Genomic DNA, 24390 nt, shown 5'->3' on the forward strand with positions numbered 1-24390 from the left:
TGTTAAATAATGAACTGTCAGCTTTGCAGTTCCTTACAATCACACTGCCCTGTTCACCAGGGCCTTCTCTGATCCCCTGGGTCTCCCACAGCCCTGGAGGGGCTCCCAGGGAATTCTGGCTAAGGCAAATCCCTACATCCCCATCTGTCTTTTTTCATCTGTAACCCTTGAATTGCCACTCATGTGTCCAAACACTCAGGTGCAGCTGTGCCAACAGCCCTGCATGAGCTTTGTATGGGTACCTGCCCAAGGCAGCTTTAGCAGCACAAACACTCAGCCCAGCATCAGTCAGTCCTTTGGCAAACAGAGACACACACCACAGCCCAGGCCCTGCTGCACTGGCAGGGGTTATTCCTCCAATTAAACCATTTGCAAAAATTGAAGGAGCTGCACAGACTGTTACAGGTGTTTAATAGACCCAAGTGAACATGCAGGTCTGGGTATGCACACAAAAACCACAATCCCCTGAGAAGGTCCTTAGCACAAACGTGCACAGACTGAAGGTACAAATGCAACTGCCTCTAGTACATGAGGGAACACACAGCAACCACTTGGTCACACTGGAGTTTCCACTCATGCATATTGATCTGAAGTGACTCACAGCACCAATCCACTCAAAATCCTGCTCATTTCAACCTCATTTCCCTACTTAAAAATGCAGTTGCAGTCCCCACTGTGTGGGGCCGAGTCTCCTGCACCCACTGTGCAGTGCCTAGAGGCTGCTGCATACCCAGCCCCAGGTGCCCAGCTCAGGAGGGTCTCAGAGGGCCCGTGGTGGTGCAGCAGAGCTGAGAGGAGCCTCAGGCAGCACAGAAGGGCAGCCACTGCCAGGCTGAGACAGCTCTACATTGGCTACCCTGCTGCAGCCTCCGCCCAGGGAGTCACTCCTGACTGAGACCAGAAAAAGCAAAAGACCAGGCTTCATTAATTTACAAATACTTCTTAGAATTGTTCTAACATCTTTCAACACTTCAAAGTGTCAAGAATGCCCTGAAGTGTGGCCAGCAGCAAGCATGGATGGATCCCTGAGAGGGAAGCCCCCATGACCTCCAGCACACAGGGAACTGTGAATGCAGGAGGGGTCCCCTCCCACCCCATGTGAGGCTTCCTCCCCCCCGCCCCCCGATCCTGCCACTCCACACCTCTGCTGAACACCTGTGGATGCTCTTAACAGAATCAGCCCAGTGACATGCACAAGTGCCCCATGTCACAGCAGTGAGGACACAACCCAACTGACAAGAGGCTGCAGCTCAGAAAAGCAAAGACACCCCAAAAATGACAGATACACTCAGATATGGGCAACCTGTACAAACACACACAGCACATCTCCCTTCAGCTTCCTGCCTGCCTGCAGGAGCAAGTGATGCATGGGGGAGGAGGGGAAGTTCAGCCAGTTCCTCTGTTTTTTGGGAAAAGCAAGCATGACAGCTGTGGAACAATCCTTGTGATTGCTGTCTTCATCATTCTGAAGGAGTGCTCTTTCCTTGGCTGGCAAACACAGGCCTGTTTCAGTTGTCTGCTGCACACTGAGGAGCTGCTATGGTGAAATGTGACAGGTGGCTGTGGCTTTCACGGAGTAAACAGAGGAGTGATATCCCAGCTGGCACAAACTCACAGCTAGTTGTGTGAACGCTGCAGGACACAGTACTGGGGAGCTGTTGAAAAAGCTCAGAGCAGAGTTTCTTCCTCATCCTGGGGCTGTTCTGCAGATACGATGACTGGGTCTGAGTTTGCACTGTCCTAAAGAACAATGAGCAAATGATACAGAAAATGTTGTGAACTTGGAGCTACTGATAAACTGCTGTGACATCTCCTACAAGCAGAGGCCAATGCACCAGCAAACCCGAGTGCTGATGCTGATGTAGTGCTGCCAGGGCACACCCAGTGCCACAGAGCTACGGCAGGCTGGGTGGGGGCAGCTGCTCGGCACGGCCGGAGGGGAGAGAGGGCGGAGGGGCTGCGAAAATTAGTGCCACAGCAAAGGGATTTGCACGGAATTTTGGGAACAGGAAACAACGCAGCCAGCCACCACCCAAAAGGATTTATCATCCGTTGTCCCAGCTACCAGAGCAGACACTGAAGCAACGGATAAGGAATGGGCCAGCGGTGCATCCTCTGCCTCTGCCAGGGTTCAAGCCTGTGGGAGTGACAGACCTCGCAGGACTCACCTGACAGGGACTGTGGCTCTCCTCGCCCACGTCGGCGGCTCCCGGGCTCCCTCCGAGGGGACCGTCCTTGCCCTGCTGCCCGGCCCCAGCAGCGCTCCCTGCGCTCGCCGAGACACCCACTACCTCGCTCTCTGTCGTGTTTTCACGAGGGCCCGACTGTTCTCTCTCTGCTTTCACTGCCGTCTGCTCCGTCCCCTCCTGCCGCCCGTCCTTGCCTGCCCGCTGTGTCGGGGTGCCCGGGGACAGCCCCTCGCCCCCTGCAGCCGCTGTCCCGCTCGGCTCCGCTCCCCCATGCCCACGGGCAGGGGTGTTTTCTGCAGTGGGTTGCTCCCCAAGGGACACGGCTCCTCCGTGCCGTGGGGACACTGTGCCCCACTCCCGCTCTGCCTCGGCCCGTGCCGGCTCCGGCCCCCTCTCCTCGCCCCGCAGCGCTGCCTCCTGGCTCAGCCCTCGCCCACCGACCACAGCTCCATCGGCCACTCCTATCCTGTTCCTCCCAGGCTCCGGGGTTGCCCCCCTTCCTTCGGCTGCCACCTCCTCTGCCGCTGCCGTTCCTGTCCCGCCCTGTGCCCCCAGAACTGCCACTGTCATCCTCTCCTGTGCCACTGCCCCTGTGGCCGCCCCGCCCGGTTCTTGGGCCAGAGCCCCTCGCCCCTCCGGGCCGCCCCGCACGGCGATGGCCACCAGCCCCGGCTCCCCTGCTCGGCCCGTGCCCAGCCCCGGCTCCCCTGCTCGGCCCGTGCCCAGCCCCGGCTCCCCTGCTCGGCCCGTGCCCAGCCCCGGCTCCCCTGCCCGGCCCGTGCCCAGCGCCGGGGCCGCCGCCTCGCCTACTTCCCCCTCCCCGGAGGGGCTCCCCTTTCCTCTCTGTTCTCCGCACCTCAGCCCCCCCTCCATCCCCGCTGCCGCCTCCCTGGGACCTGCCGCTCCATCTGCGGCCTCCTCTCCACCTCCTGCCCCCTGTGCGGCCGCCTCTGCAGACCCTCCCGCCGCCCCTCCGTTGGCTTCTCCTTCCACCGCTCTCTGTGACTCTGCTTTGCTGCCCACGGACGAATTTCCACTCCAAAGTGTTTCTGCCGCGCCATCCTCCTCCTGCACTGCCGGGGTCTCCTCCACCTGATACGACCCTTCATTGACGGGATCCTCCCCAGTAGCCCCCACTGCCCCTAACCCGGTCACTCCTTCCTGCACAGGACCCTTGCCAGGCTCCCCTGGCACTTCCACCATGTCCTCCGCTCTCCAGAGAGCATTCCCTCCCACCGTCCATACCTGGCCACGTTCAGCCCCTGCTGTTCCTGCGGCAGCTTTCCCAATCTCTATCTGCTCTTCCCCTGATTCCTTCAACTGGGAAAACTCATTTGGCTTTACAAACCCTTCTACTCCAGGCACTGCTTCTCCCGTTTCGATATCCCCTAATGCTTCCAGGAGAGCCCCAGCCTTCCCCACAGCCTCCTCCCATTCAGAACTGTCTTCCTCTACAGCCACTTCTCTGTCAGGGCCAACAACCCCGACAATCCCTTCTCCTGCCAGGTCGGCATCTTCCACAGCCTTCTCTCCCTCTGCCACGGCATCCACCCCAGCGCCCTTCCCTGCAGACCCTCCCGCCCGCAGGGACTCGCCTGTCTCCGACACTGCCTCACCCAACTCGCCCTCTGCCTGCAGCCCTGCCGCTCCCTCGGGGCCTTTCTCCGCAGCCTCCTCCTCCTCTGTGCCCCTCACGGCTCCCTCCTGCCCCTCGGACACAGCCCTGTCTGCCTCTGGGCACGACAGTGCCCCAGCTGACCCCTCTTCCACCAGTGCCGGCTCTCCCAGGGCTACCTTGTTCTCTGTCTCCTCCACCAGCCCCTCCTGTCCCCCAGGTGACACCTCTGTGCTCGACTCCACTCTGTCCCGTGTCCCCTCTCCTTTCAGATGTTCCTCTGCCACCGTGCCTTCCTCCGGTGTGGATTCCTCCAGTTCAGCCCCCGTGCCTGCCTGCAACAGCAAATCTCTCGCCCGTGCCGCTTCTCCGGGCTCTTCGCTGCCCGCACCTCCTCCCGTGGCAGCGCTGTCCTGCTCCGGGGCTTGGCTCTGCCCGACCACCTGCCCTTCTCGCACTTCTTTTCCTGCTGCCTCCTGCACATCATGGCTTCTCCTTCCTTCTGCCGAGAAACTTCCATCTGGTGCTATTAGGGAATAATCAACATTGGCTTTACTCAGCACAGTGTCAGTGTTACATGTTTTACAGGCTTAGTGTCAAAGATGCCATCTCTGCCCAGCAATGAGGGATAACAGCATGGGGACCGGTAGAAAACTTGTTCTGCTTCTTCTCATCACACCCCTGGGTTCTGATTGCATCTTTAGTGCTGCTGTCCTGGCAACTGGCACAACGAATTTAAGAAAACAAGTTAATGCGAGGCCAGCTTTCCCCTTTGCCAGTCCTGCCCGCCCTGCCTGCTGTGCCTCCCTCCCTTCCTGCCCAAAGGGAGATCAGGTGTGGGTATGAAACACCTGTAAGCTTGACAGTGACACTCAGGAAGTCAGAAATAGGTGGTAAATTGCTCTTGTAGAATATGCACACACACGAGGAAGAACACTCAGCTGTTCATATTAAATGAGTAATTGCTTCCTGTGGATTCTTTAATTACACTGGGGAATAACACAGGTTTGATTCCTGCCCCTGGGAACTAAAATGATTCCTGAAGAGGCCCCACTCTACCTGGAAGCACAGGGAACCTCAGTATGTTTATGCTTTCCCTGGCTATTTTCCTGAATCACAACCAGTTTTTCATGGCCTGGGTTCTTTGACTAGAACCATTTAACTGCCAAAAAAGCATTAATTATACGTGACTACAGAAATCAACTAGTCATCACTGAACTTCATACAAGTTAGGAAAGAAAAAAGCACAAGGAGGGTTTAATAGCCAAAGGAAAGGGCAAACACTTCTGTAAAAAGACTTCAGATGAGTAAGATCTAATCCTTGTCTCTGACTGTCAGTCAACCTCACCTCCACTGGCATCATGCTCTGTGTTTGCTGTGTTCTCTGTTTCCTCACTGGCATGGCAATCACCAGGTTCAGGGTCAGAATTCACAGGATGATAATTTCCAGTTACCTTTGCCATTTCCTGCTGGACTGGTTTGCAATCTTCAAAAACTACCTCAAAGAAAACGGGAAGCAAGAAAGGGAAACCATTAAGGAGAAAGAGGGGATTAGAAGCCATCCAGCCATCTCAGCTTGGTTTAAAATAGTTTTAAATTTATGTTTAGACAAAGCCTTACACTGGAAACAGTAGCAGAAAAACACCAAGCCAAGGGTGTGTTCTGAGTGGTTTCTGGGCTCACAGCAGCACAGTGTTTCAGCAGCAAACAGTGCAGCAACATCGTGTGCTGCACCATGACTGAGCACAGAGGGACGTGCACCAGGCACTCAGAGCTATGCAAAGGGATGTACTCACCACTTCCTTCCTCACTCTGAGGACACTCTTTGTTGCCATTCTCCCCATTCAATATCCTGCTTTCCCAAGGCACCGGAAGATGTTCCTCCTCATCATTCGTGTTACTTTCTCCTGACCCAGCCTGTTTAAGTTCCCCATTAACTTCAGGACTTTGATGCTGCATTGCCATTATATTTCCATTAAAAAATCCATTATCTTCCCTTGCTGTTAGATCTTCTGGCTTTGCCTCTCTTGCTTCATCTAGTCCTTTCTTTTTCAGTGCAGAAGTCTTCCAATTTTCCTCCATTCTGAGCAGTTTTTTCTCCCTATTCCGATTTCCATACTGTGCATGTGCTGTGTTAGCAGATACTCTTTTGGTATCACACTCCTCTTTACCACTGTCTGTCATCATTTCAGAATGAGAGTCACCCTCAGTGCTGCACTGAGTGCTGAAGGATGAGAAAGAGTCCGCAGGTTTCCTCTCTGGAAACAGCAAACAGCACTTTGGTTCAGTATTTGTCACTAAACATTTGCATTCACTGGGCACTCACAAAGGACAGAATTTCATCCAATAGCAATGTCTGAATTGCACCATCTGAGGATATCATGACAAAATTCTAGTAAGTGTAACTATAAGAACATTGCCCAGATGTATCAATGATTAAATCCATTTAACATTTTTGGGGTGAGTTTCTGATAGTGGAAATTAACCAGATCATCAATCACACAGAAATATACCTCCAAAAGCACCTTTAAGTAATTACTCAGAAAGGCTTTAGCACAGCAGCCTGAGCTCTGCTTGATAAAAGACTTCAACCATAGCAACAATCCTTCAGTGCATTCCTGTTAACTCACTGAGTATTAGAAAGATCTCCAAAACCATAGGTAAACCATTCTGGTCAAACTGTTGTACCAAGAAACCTCACAGCCACAGTTTAAAGATTCCCCCTCAGGATACCACTCCTCTACCATGGAAAAATCCAAGGGAGTTCCTCTCTAGACCTTTGCCCTCAGACAATGTAATGATTTCTGAATCACTGGCACAGCCAGATACATTAGGGTCATACTCAGGGCCATTAAAGACAGCACTCCTAAAACCCAGGATGGCCTGCCAGGTTTCCTGGGACCCCTCAGAAGGTGAAAAGGGTCACAGCTTCTTAGGTGTGAGTCCTGCTGACATGGGGCTACCCTGCCAACCTGCTGCCTGGGTCCATCTGCATTGCAGCACCTAAAGAGCTCAGCAAAAGCCCACCCTCCCACTGTCAGGGGCTGCCTGCAGTTCAGTGGCAGGTGTAAAACGAATAATAAAAAACCAGCTGTCTTTTATCTTGTCAGTAGGAATGGCATGGGCTTCTCTGTGCAGACCCACCATTCCCACTGGACACACACACTGTAAAACATGCATCAGGTCAGCTTCTCTAACCCTCATTATGAACAAAACTAACCTTGCTGATTATTCTCAGAGTCCCTGTCAGAATATCTATCACTTTCATCTTTCTTACTGCCAGATATGTGCAGGGCCTTTATTCCACTCTCCTTTCCATAGTCTAAATTATGTTTTTTATCATCCAAGGATGACTCTGACATTCCATTTGTTTGATCAGCAGCCTGTCCCTCTTCATTAACTTCTTCATCTGCTTCAAAATCTTCATCATACTCTAAAATAGAAGAATTGTACAATGAGACAGGAAACAGAACTCACAACTAAAAAAGTTCTTTTTAAGCAGACAGAGGTTAACTTCATTAATCTCCTTTTGCCATTATATTTGCTCAGTCTTCTCTTTGCCATGAGAGAATCTAAGACCACAGATAGAAATTGTAACAGCACATGATCATAAAAAAGCATCATGGTCTTCACAGAGTAGCAACACTGCAGAAAAACTCGTGATTGATGCACCAAGTATGATTAATACATTAAAACAAAACCAAACAAAATAATAGCCATGGAAAGGACAAAAAAATTAAGAGCTGGGCAAACTCAGAAATTAAATGAAAGAGTGTCTTACTACAGGAGAAAAACTGGTTTTGATGAAAAAAATTACAAGCAATCAAGAAAGCCAGAGGATGGATTGACATGGCTAAAGAGCAAAGAAGTGTCTTACAAACTCAATGAATTCAATTAAGCCCAGCCAAAGGGTGCTGCAGAGGCACTCTGTTGTAAACTGCTCTAAAGTGCTCCTTCAGGCCCAGGGGAGATCCCAGAATAAATGAAACTTCCACAGAATTACCACTGTTACATCCACATGTCTGGATTTCAGCCAGGCACTCGCCCGACAAGCTGTGACATCTGATAAATAACTTTGCTTGGATCTGTAGATAAGGATGCATTGAAGAACTCTGCCCTTCCCTGTTGCAACCATGCCTAGCAGAGACTGCACACACCAATGTGATGTCAAGCAAATCCCCAGTTTATTCAAAAACACAGGTATATATGACCTCAAGTGACCCCGCCCCAGGTGCCGTGGTCTGACTCCAACTGGTTGAGGCTGGAAACATGTCCTTTTAAGGTGAAAACGAAACCTGTGAGGTGGTCACTCAGACCCACCTGAATTAGAGGCTGCAACACTTCCTCACCAAGGCTGCACTATGCACATCCCAGGCACCAGCACAAGAGATGGCAGTGATTCCCACCCAAACTCCAGTCATTCCACTGCTGTCAGGGGCTCCCTGTGCCCATGGCAGCGAGGGAACAAACCTGCCCCATGCAGGGGACTGTCACTGCTGCCACACAGCTGTCCCTCGTGGCCATCAGGCCTCACCTCCTTTCTTTCCATCAGGGCTTTTAATGTACTGAAGTGACAGAATGCCAAGGGCAGAAATGAAGAGTTCCTGATGCAGAACCAATTAGGCAAATAAACAATTACCCAGACAATGTCAACTAAGGGAATAAGGAGATTTATTTTCTGTATTAAAAATCAATTGATATTCCAATTCTAGTGTTGGCAGTGAAGCCTCCTTAGGTAACTGTCAGGAGGGCAGGAGGAAAAAGGCCTGATTAATCCCAAACACACATCTGGCAGCTGAGCAGTCACACTGCAGAACTATGAAAGCAAAAGTAGAAATAGGAAGCAGGAATTAAAATCCCTTTCTAATGTGACTGCCTCTGAAGAAGACTATGATAAAGGAGTGAGTGAAGGCAGAGGCTTGACACCTCTTACTCAGAAGAGAAGAACATCTTTCACTAGATCAGGTTGCCCCAAGCCCCCCTGCCAGGGATGGGGCAGCCACAGCTTCTCTGGGCAACCTGTGCCAGGGCCTCACTGTCCTTCCTTACTCACTTTCTTGGCTCTTGCAAACCATCTCATCCTGTTGCTTGGCTGAAAGGAGCCCCCCTAATTCTATTGCCCAGACACATCACATTTCTCAAGCCTCAGGCAAAGTCAGAGGCCTACAATCCCATTCCTTCTCCAGAATTGTCCTCCCGTCTTTCTCATTTCTCATCCCCTGTGCATGTTTGGGAATACTGTACCATTTTTACTGATATCTTCCTGACTATCTTCACTCTCATTACTAGACTGGTTTGTCATTTCTTCTTCTCTGTACTCCTCTCCAGTCTCCAGTTTTTCTTCAAGGGTTTCCACACTTGCTTCATGACCCGGTACAATGACTAACACTGAATTTTTCACTGATTTCTGCTCAACACTGCTGTTACTTGGCTCACTGTGCATGGCATATTCCCAGGAACCCACATGCTTGTCCACACGGTACTCGATCTTCCTCTTGGGAGGGGGTAGCTTCTTGTCCAGGCCCATTGCAATAATGCATCTATAAAATAACACAGATTGGGAAATACCACATTTTATTTCCTGTGGACAATGGAGAGCATCAGACACAGTGAGTTCAGCTCGTTATCAGCAGTGAAACCAAGTAACCATCTGCCTCTGCAGTATTACAGCAACTCATATGGAGAAGCACCTTGAAACGCCAGAGAGCTCCCCTGACACAGATATAGTTCTTCCTTGAGGGAGAGTTAACTCTGTCTGCACTTATAGGTGACAACTGACATACAAACAAATTAAACCCATTATTATTATAAGTCATACTGCACTTGAATCTGTACCAAGCATTGACTGTGAAGACAGAACCTCTGAGAAAGGCAGACAAGCTCCAAGCCAGATGTGTTAGATCCAGATCCTGCTGGAACACCCGGTAAAGTGGTAACCCAGGGTTTGTGCATAAGGCAGGGGGGTTCTGAATTTGTCTACTGGGTCTAATAACTGTGGGGGAAGAGGGAGATTGAAATTGAATAATTTTCAGTTTCTGTTCTGTTTTCCTATCTAAAACAAACTGCTGGAAAACAAAGCATTTTGAATGAGTTGTTGAGACTGCTCCTCTTGCATAAAATGGAGTGCCACGTGGTTGGGAGGCCCAGACAAGAGACCAGAGTTCCTAATCCTGATGGAACATTAACTGGCACCAAGAGCCATTTATCCCACCCAACACCCCCCACGAGGGCCAGGACACAGTGCTGTGGGTAGTACGTGGGGTCAAATCTGCAAGCAGAGGGTGAAACTGAAACTGGAACTTTAGCTAATCCTAAACTCTCAAGAAAAACATCTTTTCTTCTCCGACAACTATGTCTTAAAATTTCTTCTCCCCCCTTAAGGTTTGATTGCAATTCCCCTCACATTCCAACTGTCTCCAAACTACTGTAAAATATCCCACAGTCATTCAGGCCAGAAATCTTTTCATTTTGTGGGCATAAAAAATAAACATGATCATTTCGGAAGAGTCCTACCTCTTAATGCTTTGTTCCTTGTGTTTTCTTCAGCAACCTTTGAGATATTGAAGCACTTCTACAGTACAGAAATGCTAGATCTTGGACAGCAGAAAACTCTCAGAGCAAGGCTCAGAGCATGGTACAGAAATCACTGCAGCAAATCATCGTGAGCCAAAGCCCTGACCCACTCAGGAAAATCAACTGGGACTTCTGTTGGGAACCAGAGTAAGTATTCAATATGTGTCAGTGCATGAAACAGACAGAACTGCACTTGACCTGAAGAGATGTGAAAGTAGTTGCCATTTATGAAGAAAATCAGCTCAACAGAGATGGGTTTTAAGGCACCAGAGAAGGTCAGCTGGACTGACAAGGGGTAGGAAAATAGAGATATTACTAAGAATAAGAGGGAAAGTGGGACAGAATGGGCAGGTGATTCAGGAAGGAATTAATCAACTTTTGAAGACTATATTAAATTCAGAAAATTCACTTAAAATCTTTCTAGAAATCACACAAAGCTGAGATTTGGGCATTTCCTAAACTCTATAGCCACCATATCCATTCTGAATTCAGATGCTTTTCACCTCTTTGAACATGCTAGATAATACATTTACATAAATCACATCCATTGTTAGACTGGAATAAAAAAAATATGGTACAATAAAGTAACATTTTTTTCTTAGAATTCAGTTCTTATCTGAAGGAACTTTGTACAGGTCTGGGGAGAGTCTCTTGTTCCAACTGTATGGTGCTCTTTTAAAAATTATTTATTAAAAGATGCAAAAGTTTTTTAATTATCCACATGTCCAGAAGTTTACTTGTCTGTCCTGAATTAACAATCACAGAAAAGAAAGGGTTTATGATAATTAAAGCTTCTTGGCAGAACCACAGCTGTTGGTCACAGCACTGACTTTTACCCTAACTCAAGACCCTTCTGCACAGATTTGGTTTCTGAACCATGGCCAGCATCCAGTGCTGCCTTATTGTGCAGCCAGGGATGTCACAGCAGAATCCCATCTCAGAGGCAGAGCTGTTTGAAAATAAATTACACACAAAAAAGCCTTGGAAAATCACAGCTTGATATTTGCTTCACTGCCACTTGGGCCAGAGACATGTGGGTGGCACATGAACCCCACCCCACAGCCACTGCCCCATGCTCAGCCACCTCCAACAGCCCAACACAGCCAGCACCAACACTGTCCATGCCATGCACACAACACAGGGAGGCACAGGAAACCAGCTGTGGTGGCACCTTTGGAGGTGACACCCTGACAGGTAACCTCAATGCTGCACAGTACAAGGGGCGCTGAGAAACAGAGCAGGTTCCACAGAGCTGTGGGGAGCCAGAAACAGGAACAAAGTGAGAAACTCTCTGAAAACCAAGTCCTTGTGAGCAGAGTAGCCATACTGTAGCCATACCTGTAGCAAGGAGATGCTCCCTCCACACTGAGAAACCTGAAGTATCTGTGTCTGCCCTGGAGCCTGGAACGCCTCTGATGTTTGTACTCACAGCAGCAACTGAGCCTCTCGACTTGCATCCCGTTGAGAAAAAAGGTGAGGCTGAACGGGAAACCGTGGTGCCTCCTGGAGGTGAACTGGAAGGTCTCTGCCATAACAGAAAGAAAGGGTTCAAAGGAAAACATTACACTTCCCTGTCAGCCTGGGGTTATTGCCGTATCTCACCTGCATCAGCACATCACCCAGCCTCCTGTGGCCAGGCTCTGGGGTCATTGCCCTCCACACACACAGCCCGGGCTCCTGCCAGCCCCCGGGCCCCAGATGGGCACAGGTAGGACAAACAAGGGAACACCCTGTCAGTCTGGCCACTCACTGCTACAGCAGAGGAGAGACCAGAGCCTCCCGGCCATTTCATTTACCTGATTTCCCAGAAAACAATTCACCTTTTACTGGTGTGATGAAATTGCTCTCATATAAAAGAGATAAGAAGTGGGCTCCCACTATGTACTTTTTACTCTGGAATAATAAGCAGCAGGTGCTGATGTACTGTAGCAACTCAGATAAATCCTATTTAAGGAAAGTTTACTGCTACAGCTACTCTATTAACCATACATCTCTACAGAAAATTAATCTAAGCTGAAGTATTGTTAAATCAGTTCCCTAAAATCCTTCTACCATCATTTGCAATCATGGAACAGTAGATCCAGATTTAGAGTGGAGGCAGACAGTATAAAAATCCTTGGATGCAGGTATCTTGACTGAGTTCAGCTAAAATATTTTTGTTGTCACAGCAAAGTTTTAGCAAAAAAAAATGTTGCCAGAATCAATATGAACTCTTTGACTCCATCCTTACCTCCTTCCAGCAGCTTGCCTTTGTAGACACAAAGGTTTTCTCCTCCACAGTGCTGCTGATAGACTTTGATTTCATCCCTGTAATCACCATTATCATGAGACAAATGCACATTCTTTCCTAGGTAGACCATGGTGACAACAGTGTTGCTGCATAACGGGGACTTGGGGAACCCTCCAGAATTCTGCAACAGGAAACACACAGAAATGCCTTCAGCTTCCAGCTCCAACAGGGAGGAACAAAAAGCTCACACCCATGCAGCACACACTTGAAGCTTCCAAGCTTTTGGAACAGGCACTGAGCTGCTTAAATTGAGAAGTGTTTGTAACATGCAGAGGGGCAGGGAAATATTTCAAACTGAAAACCTATTTCAGTGAATAGCCCCGAATTGCAGGGACCATGTTTAATAAGCCATATGATCCCTCCCAGTCTGGGGTTCCTGCAATTCTATCTACGGGAGTCAAAACGCTGGAGACAGAGTGTAGTCAATGCAGTGTTCATACACTTGAGGCATTTCACAAATCCCTGGAGCTCTGGTGCCAGCTATGGTCAGAGGCATGATAGGACTGACTGAAGTGGAAGGTTCTATGCATTTTTGTTCAGCATCTTTTCTCTCCCCAGTTAGTGAAAAATACCAAATGTTTTAGTTTACAGAGGCATGCACAGCAGTTATCTATTTTAATAGCTGTAAATTTTCTTTATGCAAACTAGACATGCACACTTTTCAGCATTAGGTAAACACACCAGTGAGGAAGGCAATACACCTGAACACAGACAGAGATAACTTACCTTTGTCAGAAGTTGTCCTGTGTCATTCGATGCAGTGGTGGGACGAAGCCGCCTCGCTGAGTGCCCCCCACTCCTCCCTGCAGGGACAGCCCTGTCCCCTCTGTGCAGGCGGGGCGGTGGCACTGGCACCACGCGAGGGCTGACCACGGGCAGCTGGTATGGGGATACACCAGTCACATACTCCACTGAATTCAGAAGCCTTAACTCACTCCTCTCCCCCTGCAAAAATATTTTAACCAGTTGACATAGGTTTTGCAGAACCAGCTCCTGGGCACATGGAACTGGCCATGGTCTGACTGCTTGGTACATTTAGTAGCACAATTCCTTCTGGAACAGCTCCTTAACTTGGGGCCTGCAATATGTTAATTAAAACATTTCTGTGCTAAAATCCTTTCTTTTAACTTGCAAGGCAACATGCAGATTGATTGAAAATGTGCCCCTCAGAGATACAGACAAGACTGCAAACCAGGCCCTGCCTGCAGCCCTGCAGAGCTCTGATCTCAGACAGAACCCTGCACAGCCCTGCAGCAGCTGCTCTCACAGCTGGAAACACATCCCAGAGCACCAGAGCTGTCCCTGCTATGGGCTTAGCTAGGCCTAAACTTAGGCTTTGATTTTAGAGTAGGCCTCCAGTTATCAGCTGACAGCTTACTTCTACTGGCCAGTGGTGTTCCATACCATATTCTGATGTCACAGCAAGTATAAAAACATGTGAAGGAGGGATTTAGCCAGTCCCCTTCATGGCTGGGTGCTGAGCAAACCTTCTATCACTGTGCTGGAAGTGTTAGGCCTTGCCATCACTTCCCAGCTCTTTGGTTCGGGAAGTAAACATTTTTTTTGTCATTTTTTTCTCCCCTTTTACCAGTTTTCCTTTGGGGGAGTCTGTTGGGTGTTTTTGTGGGTCTGGGTGGTTGGAATCTGTATTATTTGGGTAAAGTTGTTGTATTTTTCCACATTTGTATATATATGTGTTATATCATATTCTGTTTTTAATTGTCTCTCTTCTGTATAAAAATAAGAAGCTTACCATTTCAGGTTTTGGGGGTTTTTTCAGGTTTTTTCCCTCCTCCTTTTCCCTTGGGGGGAGGCTCTGACTGTCAGTGTTGGGCAGTTGGCATTTTGCCAGCTCAACCTAACACAGTCCCATAGGAACAACACTTGGCATCTATTTTACAAAATGGGGTTCAAAATGCTGCTTCTCCATCTGAGTGGAGGTTTAGTCCTCCTTCAGAATGAAATGCAAACAGAAGTCTTAAAGAGCAAGTTCTGTAAATGCTTCATGCTCTTGCATCACCTGATTTAGCTGTTTTGTCAGGTGTGAGCATTAAAGAAACCATTAAATCACCCATAATTTGAGTAAACATAAATAGTACTAGCAAATTCTTGCAGAAAGAATTATGATCATCCCAACATAAAGCAACTGCAGAGCAGAAGGGACCTACTCATACAGTGACTGCCAGTCAGTGATAGCAGGTCACAGTCCCACTCCAAAATCTTCCCACCCCACGGAACTTGTATCACAAAGCCAACTACATTATGTTTTTCTAGAACAGAAGACAAGTCCAAATATCACTTGAAAGTAACAGTGAACACATCAAGATCATGTTTGACTCTCATTCTCTGAACCCACTGGCGTGACTTAGTAGGAGGAATGGTTAAAGGAAGGAGTTTTTTGCTACCTTCAGCTGTAGATGAAGATGAAAACTTAAAAGACTTGTAAGTGAAAATATTCCAGAGTTACTGATCTTAAGCAGAGGTTTGCCTCCCTCTTTTCGTAACAGAAAATTTACATAGAGAGAGAAAAGTTTGTATACTGAAAGATTTTGTACTGTAACAGATAAGTCACAGTATTTTTCCTCACTGTGATCAAGAACTGGGTATTAGACCAGTAAGACAATGTCTTGAAAATTAAGGGAAAGTGCAAAAGGAGAGTTCAAATAAAAGCTGATGCCATTGCAAAGGCATGTTCCCTGCAGCACACAGTTCTGGAACTACAGTATTAAAGCAGTATTATAAAACTGCCAGTAAAATGCTATTACTTTCAGAATGAAATGCAGCCTCACCCCCTGGGCAAACTGCTGATCCCACTCCAGTGTGTGGCCCTTCTGTCGGGCAGCCTTTGGCACAGCCCCTGCTGCAGCCTGGCCACGAAGGGGCCGGAGGTGAAGCGGCAGCTGCACATTCCCCGGAGCTGTATTTGGATGCCAGGAACTCTGCAGAAGGGAAAAAACAGCAACAGACTCTCAGGATAACTTCCAGTGCAGAGCAGCACCATAAAGGGAAAAAAATAGCACTGATGAAGATATCTGGAAGCAATGACTGATTCCAGGTACCTCCAGGACATGACATTTTCTAGGCTGCCTCCAAAGAGCCAGACCCCTTTAGGCACCTCTAACTAACCATCCAAAACTGCAGCGTCCAAAACAACTCTTGGCCAGAAATACAGGGCTTGCTACTGTTCTTCACCGTGCAACCTTGAAACAAACACAATGAAGTCACAGGAACTGAAGCAGTGTGCTGGGGACTTCAGCACATGGACACTGAGAGAGTGCACAAAAAATGCCTATTTTTGTTCAACACTCAGCTTTTTTCTGACCTTTTTATTTCATCTGGTCCTTGTATATCCTTCAGAATACCAAGTTAAAATGTTCCAGCCTCACAACACAGTTTAACTGAGGTAACTCACCACTTTAGAGGGTGCAGGCTCCTTGGGTCGACGCTGATGAGCAGGATGTCGACCACCATAATCAGCTTCAAGTCCAGGTACCCTCTGTATGGGGAAAAGGTCATTCAGGACTTGAAAGTCTCTCTTCAATCTGCACCAATTATCATTATTGATACAGAGAACCAGTTAAAACCGAACTATATAACTGACCTTTGACCTTAGGCTTTAGTATCATCATATTTTTCAGAGTATAGTAACATTCCTTCTTTGCTGTTAACAGAGAGAAAGCCAGAGCTCCAGAGCACAGCTCTCTGAAATGAGCTCCAGTTTGACTTCATCCCTTCAACTCTGAAAGACCTCCACTGCTTTCAGGACTTTACAACATGTGTAACCCTTTCTACCTCTCTAGTATTCAGTGATGATGCTCAATGCACTGATACCAACTTATCTCATGAGGCAGCTAAAAGGGAAAGATTGAAGCAGATTTATCAGAGAGCAAAAGTTTTGTTTGGGTTTTTTCTGTTCTGATGTGCCATTCCTGCAACACTGGCTTCTGGAGATTCCTTTTTAATGACACAACCCTGCAAACAGGAAATCACCTCAAGTGATAAAGGATGGGGCCCTCATCTGGATAGTCAGTGCTCTGTATAAGCACAGATGTCACAGGTCCATGTGCACATTTCCAGCTGTCCACATTTCCATGATAGCCCATGGAGAAGCTGGTGACACTCACCCATTGTGAGCGACCTGCTCTTTCTCCAGCCACTAAAGGATGGAGCCCACTACGGTTCCTTGGACCGAGTGGTGGATGTGGAGAATGCATGGGGATGGCATCTTCCACTGATCTTCTGAATTGTTCCACCTGAAAATACACAAATTTATGTCTCTGGGGCACTAAATACTCTAGTAGTGATGTCTGAGCCTCATTACGTCTCTCTTTCACTGGACAGCAGTGATGATCAGCACACCTGATGGAACACCTGGTTAAGGAAGGAAAGGAAATCATGGGAGAATGTGAAAAGACAAGTGAAAATACTTGTCCCCAGCTCTGATTCATTTTCCTGCAGGTCTCTTTCTTTTTAAATTTGTGTGCATCTGCCTCTTCCCTGCTCTGACTGTGTCCCATCTCCACCTTCCCTCCTCATCAATACCCCACTGGGGTAACTGCCCCACTGGAAACAGATAGCTCTGTGGCTCAGCCTCCCTCGCTCAGCCATCAGCCTTCCTCCTTTTCTTCCAGACAAGCAACCCAGACAAATTCACTGGTTGTGTGAGGCAAGACTGAAATGACACCACTGGCTCCAGCCAGGCCCCTGCAGCCCAGCCCAGCAGAGCACATACAGATCAGGTATCTGCAGGCATCTCACTGAAGGAAGCAGTTCTAGGTTACATTCCAAAATTATCCAAGTGCAGGATCCGTCAATAGGGTGCTGGAATTGCTGCTTCCACAGGGTGACTTTCTACCACAACACCTCTGCAACTCCCATAGTAACCAGTGTCTTTTAGGAAAATCTCCTCCTTTCTTTGCCTGAGGAGCTCCTTATTAGATGTATTATTTACAACTTAACAGACCTGACATTGTTTCCCAGATGCTCTAAGAAGCAGCCAGCTTCTCATGGCACTCTTTTCAAAGCATTCTGGCTCCTAATACAGAAAAAAAAGGCAGATCAAGTTTCTACCAAAAAGAGAAAAACTTCTCCCATGCGAATCCAAATGACTTCATGGGGAGAACATTGACTTCTGTGGGATTTCCATGACTCTAGCTACAGAATCAAGCAAAGTGAAGGCTCCTGAAACCTCTTTTCATTACTCACATGCCAGTTCTGCCCAAATCCTGTGGGGAGGCAAATGACTGAACACCCGAGCTCAGTGCTCAGCAGCAGTCAAAAGCACAGAGGGTCTAGAATTACTGGGAGGAGAATGTATCTTGAATTATTCATCTTGCTTTGGTTGCCCATTTCAAAACAGAAATAGTTGAACTAGAAAAGGTGAAAAAAATTGCAACAGTAATGAGAAGCTCAACTCAGAAAGATCCAGACTGAGGGTCTTCAGCTTGGAAAACTGAGAAGGAATATGAAGAAGTTATGTAAAACTACAGATCTTTTGGAAAAAGAGAACAGTTATTAACTTTTTCCTACCAAGAACAATGGAGTATCCAATGGAGATATCAGACAGTAGATATATTAATTACTGTGCAGAAAAGCAAGGAGGTACCATCTCATACAACCCATTATTAAATCTCCCCATGAAGAACACTGCAGAACCAGAAGAGTAACTAGATTCAGAAGCAATTAGGTGCATGAATGGAAGTTCCTGCACTTTTAGACAGAGGAAGAAGGAGATGTAACCTGGGGCAGGATCGCCCTTTACTTGAGTGTTTCTTGTACTTTTTCATAAACATCAGAGACAGAGCATTTGGCTCAATGAAACTCTGGCCAGGCTGTGGCTGTTACTCAACCCTGGGCACAGCTGCCAGGTGCCATCAGCACCCAGCAATGCTCAAGCCTTACCTTGACTTTCTGCACCTTCTCCTTCTTTGTGGAATATTCAAGTGTCTGTTTTATTTCCAGCTGATGATGACGCTACCAATGTAAAAGGAAGAGAAATCCCATTAATGGCCATTATCAAACGCCAGCAAAGGGAAGAACACTCGTTTCTGTCCTGTTTGTCCCATGTCTTCTCCCTGGGCTGGCTCATGAGCCCTGTAATAAAACTACTATGGAGAGAAGCCATTTACATTTCACCTGTGTATAATCACACAGCCAAGGGAACAACTGCGCCCTGGTAAAGTTGGTAAAGTTGTAGGGACCAACTCCACCCCAATACACCACAGAAATGTGCCCAAATTTTGTACTCAGATGATAAATATAAACATGTTCAAACACTTTTGTTTTTATTATGTTTTTTTTAAGCAAAATAGCCCTGTGAATATCATTCCATAGTGTGAGGGCTGCTGAAGAGCAGTGAGGGAGCCTGCTCTCGTGACAGCAGGGTTTGACAGTGAGCAGCTTGTGCAGGGAATTCTGTGGGGAATGTCAAACACAGAGACTGTCCTTCTTCCCAGCAGAATGAGAGTCTTCCAGGGGAGCACGAGGGCACATATGGAAAACAGTCCAGTACAAGCTGGCTGTCAGCAAGGAAGCACCTGAGAAGGCCCACACACCCACAGTAAGGGCAAACCTCCATGTCAAGGACTTTATGAAATATGGCACGAGCCAGGCACTCCTGGACGTATCTCTGGTGGTCCTTCCTCATGGCATTGAGACGATATTCTTTCTCAGGTATTATTCTTCCACTCCTTGAGATCTGTCATACACAAACATAATGTTACTGAAAAGCAGAAGATGGAATAAAGCATGTTTTGAACCAGTGTCGTTTCCCAGGAAGACACTTTCTCCTCCTGCTTAGCTACTACCTCTGCCCCTGCCATGGTGCTGGAACTCACCTTCCAGCACAGGCCTGTCTGTCTTTGACCCCACAGCCCCCCCTGCAAAACGGAGGGAGCAGCAGCCACAGTTATAACAGCCAAGGGCTCCACCTCATTCCTCATGGGCCACTGCCCTAGGGGGTGGAGGGAATTAAACAACTTACCTTTCTGCTGCTAAGAGCTGCCTCTGCCTGTGCGAAACAGTCTCACCTAGGAGTGCATCAGTGTTTTATAAAATGTTCAGCACATTCATCTTTAGCAAATCCTTCAGTTTTCCATTAAATATTTTTGAGAAATAACACTGAAGCTATTTAAACAACCAGTTAAGTCAAAGATGTTTCCATTTCTGTGTAAAAACTCTGAGTGAATCAATATGATGATGTATTTTTGCAAACTGAAAGACTTGGCAGAGGGAAACTCCAATGAGCAAAAATAAATACAGAACAAAAGCATAAAAACATTCTGAATTGAATGCTGCACTGAGAGAAAATTTTCCATCTCACCAGTCCTGATTTCTGAAGATGCCGCCTTATCCTGGCATTGCTGAAATATCCAACCAGGTGTTTGTCCGTAAGGCTGTTGTAGGTTGCAAGAAATCTGCAACAAAATCAATACAGGTGTTTATAATCCCCTTGACTGACAAATTATTACAGTTCAACAGAACTACCCAATAATTTGCTGCACAAAATGCTACCTTGGTGAGTCACACCCCGTTTGGTCAGATAAATGTCCATTACATTATGTAAAACCAACATCTTTTGGTCTCCACAAATCTGTATCAGAAACAAGTGAGTTGTACGTAAGGCAGAGCAGCTCAGTGTGGAACCACTGACAGCCCAGCCCCAACAGGCTCCACCACCACCAGCCCCCACAGCAGCCCCCGGGGTGACACACCCTGACCTTGGGCATGGCAGTGCCACTCAGTGTCTGACACACCCTGACCTTGGGCATGGCAGTGCCACTCAGTGTCTGACACACCCTGACCTTGGGCATGGCAGTGCCACTCAGTGTCTGAGCTGGATTCCAGCTGCACAGACCCAGCTCCCCAGTCACTCTGCCCGGGGCCCTCTGCTGGCAGGGACACCTCCCACTGCCCCAGGGTGCCCCAAGCCCCATCCAACCCGGCCTTGGACACTCCCAGGGATGGGGCAGCCACAGCTGCTCTGGGCACCTGTGCCAGGGCCTCACCCCAATCATCAAGCTACCAAAAATCAGAGCTTCCAAAAACTGAACCTTAGATGTGAGAGTTGAACACAAAAACTGAAGCATCCATAATCAGCAGATATGTTTTTAAACAGTTCTTAGCACAACTGTATCTTACTTCCTCCTCTGTAAAACAGGACAAATAATGAAGTGAGTGAAAACAGGCTGCAGTTTGTAATACTCTAAAACCATTCACATTTGTACAATCTACACACTCAGGTACATCTTGCATAATACATTCAGCCAGACCTTTGGGCTCTGTGGGCAGGATATGCTTTAGTTACACAACATGAGAACTATCTCTTTTGTTCTCTTTGGCTGTAGATTTAAATGCCTCTACACATCTATTATATCCCTTTCAGTTGGATAATTCAGTCAAATGTCTATTGCCGGGCTGAGCTGCCACACACAAAAACATACTCAAGAAAAGAAAGAACAATTTCTTTTAAAAAAGGAGATCATGCATTTACAAGAATTTTGTGTGGGTTTCACAATAACCTCACAGGTAAGCTGCCAACAATAAATTAAACTTTAAACAAAGAAGCAATGTAGCTTACCCTGTTATGCCTGCTGATTCAGCACTGGTACTCTAGCAACTGCTCTGTGCTACCTTTTTAATCCAGAGTTTGCATTTGAAACCACCAGATTCCACCAACAGTGCTAACTACCAGTAACTGCATGTCTAGGCAGAGGAGAACCTTCTAATTCCTTTTCATTACTTCCTTGCATCTAAGATTTCCTGGACCACATAACTAGTTAAAATGCACCTCCCACCTAAGCACAGTGATGTGGCACCTTCTGTTGCACAGACATCTCAGTACAGGTATTTTGTTATTTAAATTACAAATAACCTGACCCTTGAAAATGCTGAATCAAATTCAGACTTCAAAAGGGGCCTTGGAGGAAATAAGGAAATGTGTTGGGCCTGAACCAAAGCCCATTAAAGCACTGGAAGGAATGCCAGAGGGCCCCCTGGGGTTTGGCTGCTGCCCAGAGGAGCCCTCGGGCCAGCCCCGGAACCCTCTGCAGCCACAGACACCAGCACGGCCAGTGCCTGGGAACGGCAGGGACACTCCAGCAAAGCACACTCTGCTCCCTGCTCCCCCTGGGCTCTGCTCTGCATGTGGCATCAACAAAATGGGAATGGAAGTTCTTGTCTGGGCAGTTTAGTCCCAGATTCCAACACTTAAGTACAACACAAAAACATCACCTCTGAAACCTCTCCAACAGGCAGAAGTGCAGAATTGACAAAATCTATGTTAGAAAAACACATAGCAAGGTGAAAGCACCAGCCTTAGTCATCTCTATCCAGCCTGTGTGTCACAACTAACACATCCCTTTCCTGGGGACTCCTGAGACTCCTTTTTCTCTGCCCATTTATCCAGGTCATTCTTCTCTCCAAAAATTCCGGGGTTTTATTAGAATTGCAAACAATTTTCCTGGCACAGAACACAGACTGACTGATCTGTACTTTCTAGGAGTAGGCCTGAAGCTCTTCTTAAGACAAGGGTCACGTTTGTTTCTCTGGCATTACAGCCAGTGACAACATGTCACTGTCAGGTCACTCATTTTGTATTTACAATGATTTAGAATTCTGTGATGCTGTGATCATTGACAATATTAACAGCACCTTTGTTCTCAGCTGGCAGCTCACCCCAAGCACTATGCTCACAGCCAGTGCTGCATATCATGATGATCTGTAAGACCACTGTCACTTGGCTGGAAGGGTAAGAAGACAAAAGCCAAAGCCAAAGCCAAAGCCAAAGCAGGCATCCTAAGTGTTTTGCAAATCAAATCTTCACGGTTAATATTTCACAGTGCAATTAAACCAGTGATCACAAAATAAATGATCTGAAAGAGCACCCAGGTGTGTCATTGCTTGGCAGAATCCCAAAGGGGCTGTGGCCTCTGTGTTGTCACAGCCGGACGGGCCCCAGGCACAGCCGGACGGGTCCAAGCACAGCCGGACGGCTCCAAGCACAGCCGGACGGGCCCCAGGCACAGCCGGACGGGCCCCAGGCACAGCCGGACGGGTCCAAGCACAGCCGGACGGGCCCCAGGCACAGCCGGACAGGACCAAGCACAGCCGGACGGGTCCAAGCACAGCCGGACGGGTCCAAGCTCAGCCGGACGGGTCCAAGCACAGCCGGATGGGCCCCAGGCACAGCCAGACGGGCCCCAGGCACAGCCAGACGGGCCCAAGCACAGCCGGACGGGCCCCAGGCACAGCCGGACGGGTCCCAGGCACAGCCGGACGGGTCCCAAGCACAGCCGGACGGGTCCGAGCACAGCCGGACGGGCCCCAGGCACAGCCGGACGGGCCCCAGGCACAGCCGGACGGGCCCCAGGCACAGCCGGACGGGCCCCAGGCACAGCCGGACAGGCCCCAGGCACAGCCGGAGGGGCCCCAGGCACAGCCCGATGCCCCCAGGCACAGCCCGATGCCCCCAGGCACAGCCGGAGGGGCCCCAGGCACAGCCGGAGGGGCCCCAGGCACAGCCGGAGGGGCCCCAGGCACAGCCGCTGCTGCTGACCTCTTGTGAGACCATGAGCAAGTCCTACCATTGCTCCTTTACTCAGAGCATCACCCACTACACCAGGATGTGCCAAATTTTGTCATGGAAACCTGCAGAGATTCTCTGTTTCTCACGATTTGTCCTTTATGTCACTCGGGGAAGTCTGAATTCCCTGAGCTCACGGCCTGCAGGTCGGCAGGGGCTCACCCGCAGCCCCGGTTCCGCAGCCCCGGCCCCGCTGCGCCGAGGGCGGCCTTACCCGAGGGCAGAGCCGGGCCGGGCCCGCGGGGCATGCGGGGCGTGCGGGTGTGCGGGGCAGGCACAGCCCTCAGCGCGGCCCGCGGGGAGAGCCGAGCGAGGCCCCGGCCGGTCACCATCACCACAGAGCTGAGAGACCGAGAGCGACTGCGGCCGCGGCGGGGGCCGCTCGGGCAGCGGCATCGGCACCGCCCGGGCACCGACACCACCCGGGCACCGGGACCGACCGAGCATTGTAACCGCCGGGGCACGGGGACCCTCCTGGCACTGGCACCGCTCGGGCACAGGGACCGCCCGGGCACCGGGACCGCTCGGGCACCGGGACCACCCGGGCATCAGGACCGCCCTGGCACCGGCACTGCCCGAGCACCGGGACCCTCCTGGCACAGGGACCCTCCTGGCACCGGGACGGCCCCGTACCCCGCGCCCCCCGCGCCACTCACCGCGGCTGCGGGACGCTCATGGCGGCAGCGGGTCCCGGAGCTACCGCCGCGTCCCAAGCGTCGCCAGGAGACGGAGAGAGCCGGGGAGGGAGGGAGGGAGGGACGGAGAGAGCCGGGAAGGGAGGGAGGGAGGGACGGAGAGAGCCGGGGAGGGAGGGAGCGAAGGATCCGGCGCTCCGCCCGCCGCCTCCGCTGCCCTGCGGCGTCACGGAATCCCAGCATTGTTGGGATTGAAAGTGACCTCTGGACATCACCCAGTCCGACCCCCCTGCCCAGGCAGGGTCCCCTGGAACAGGTGGAACAGTGTCCACGTGGGTTTGGAAGGTCGCCAGAGAAGTAGACTCCACACCCTCCCTGGGCTGCTGTTCCAGTGCGCTGGCACCTCCATTGAAAGCTCTTCCTCATATTGAGGTGGAACTTGTGTTTTGGTTTATGGCCATTACTCCTCCCCATCCTGTCGCTGAAAAGTCTGGCACCGTTCTCTT

The 24390-nt window shown here is 49.2% G+C and overlaps 1 protein-coding gene across 7 annotated transcripts; it reads right to left on the minus strand.

Annotated features, from left to right (window-relative positions):
• Positions 1-1124: 1124 nt before the first annotated feature.
• Positions 1125-23993, minus strand: ERICH3 (glutamate rich 3). Of its 7 annotated transcripts, none has more exons than XM_071565190.1 (17): positions 23906-23993; positions 19989-20082; positions 19239-19364; positions 18569-18640; positions 17631-17702; positions 16792-16920; positions 16080-16163; positions 15457-15606; positions 13394-13546; positions 12608-12788; positions 11716-11902; positions 9049-9344; positions 7025-7237; positions 5601-6062; positions 5153-5299; positions 2169-4330; positions 1125-1740 (listed from the first exon to the last, which is right to left on the minus strand). In XM_071565190.1, the coding sequence occupies exons 1-17, from the start codon at positions 23923-23925 to the stop codon at positions 1669-1671; spliced, it is 4620 nt and encodes a 1539-aa protein (XP_071421291.1). In that variant the 5' UTR covers positions 23926-23993; the 3' UTR covers positions 1125-1668. The 7 variants fall into 7 exon arrangements, with proteins under 7 accessions (XP_071421291.1, XP_071421290.1, XP_071421289.1 ...); XM_071565189.1 differs by having other exon boundaries at positions 7082-7237; positions 13394-13612; XM_071565188.1 differs by having other exon boundaries at positions 13394-13612.
• Positions 23994-24390: the final 397 nt, after the last annotated feature.

Source organism: Pithys albifrons, chromosome 10 (genome assembly GCF_047495875.1).
Source record: "Pithys albifrons albifrons isolate INPA30051 chromosome 10, PitAlb_v1, whole genome shotgun sequence".
Classification (NCBI taxonomy): Eukaryota; Metazoa; Chordata; class Aves; order Passeriformes; family Thamnophilidae; genus Pithys; species Pithys albifrons.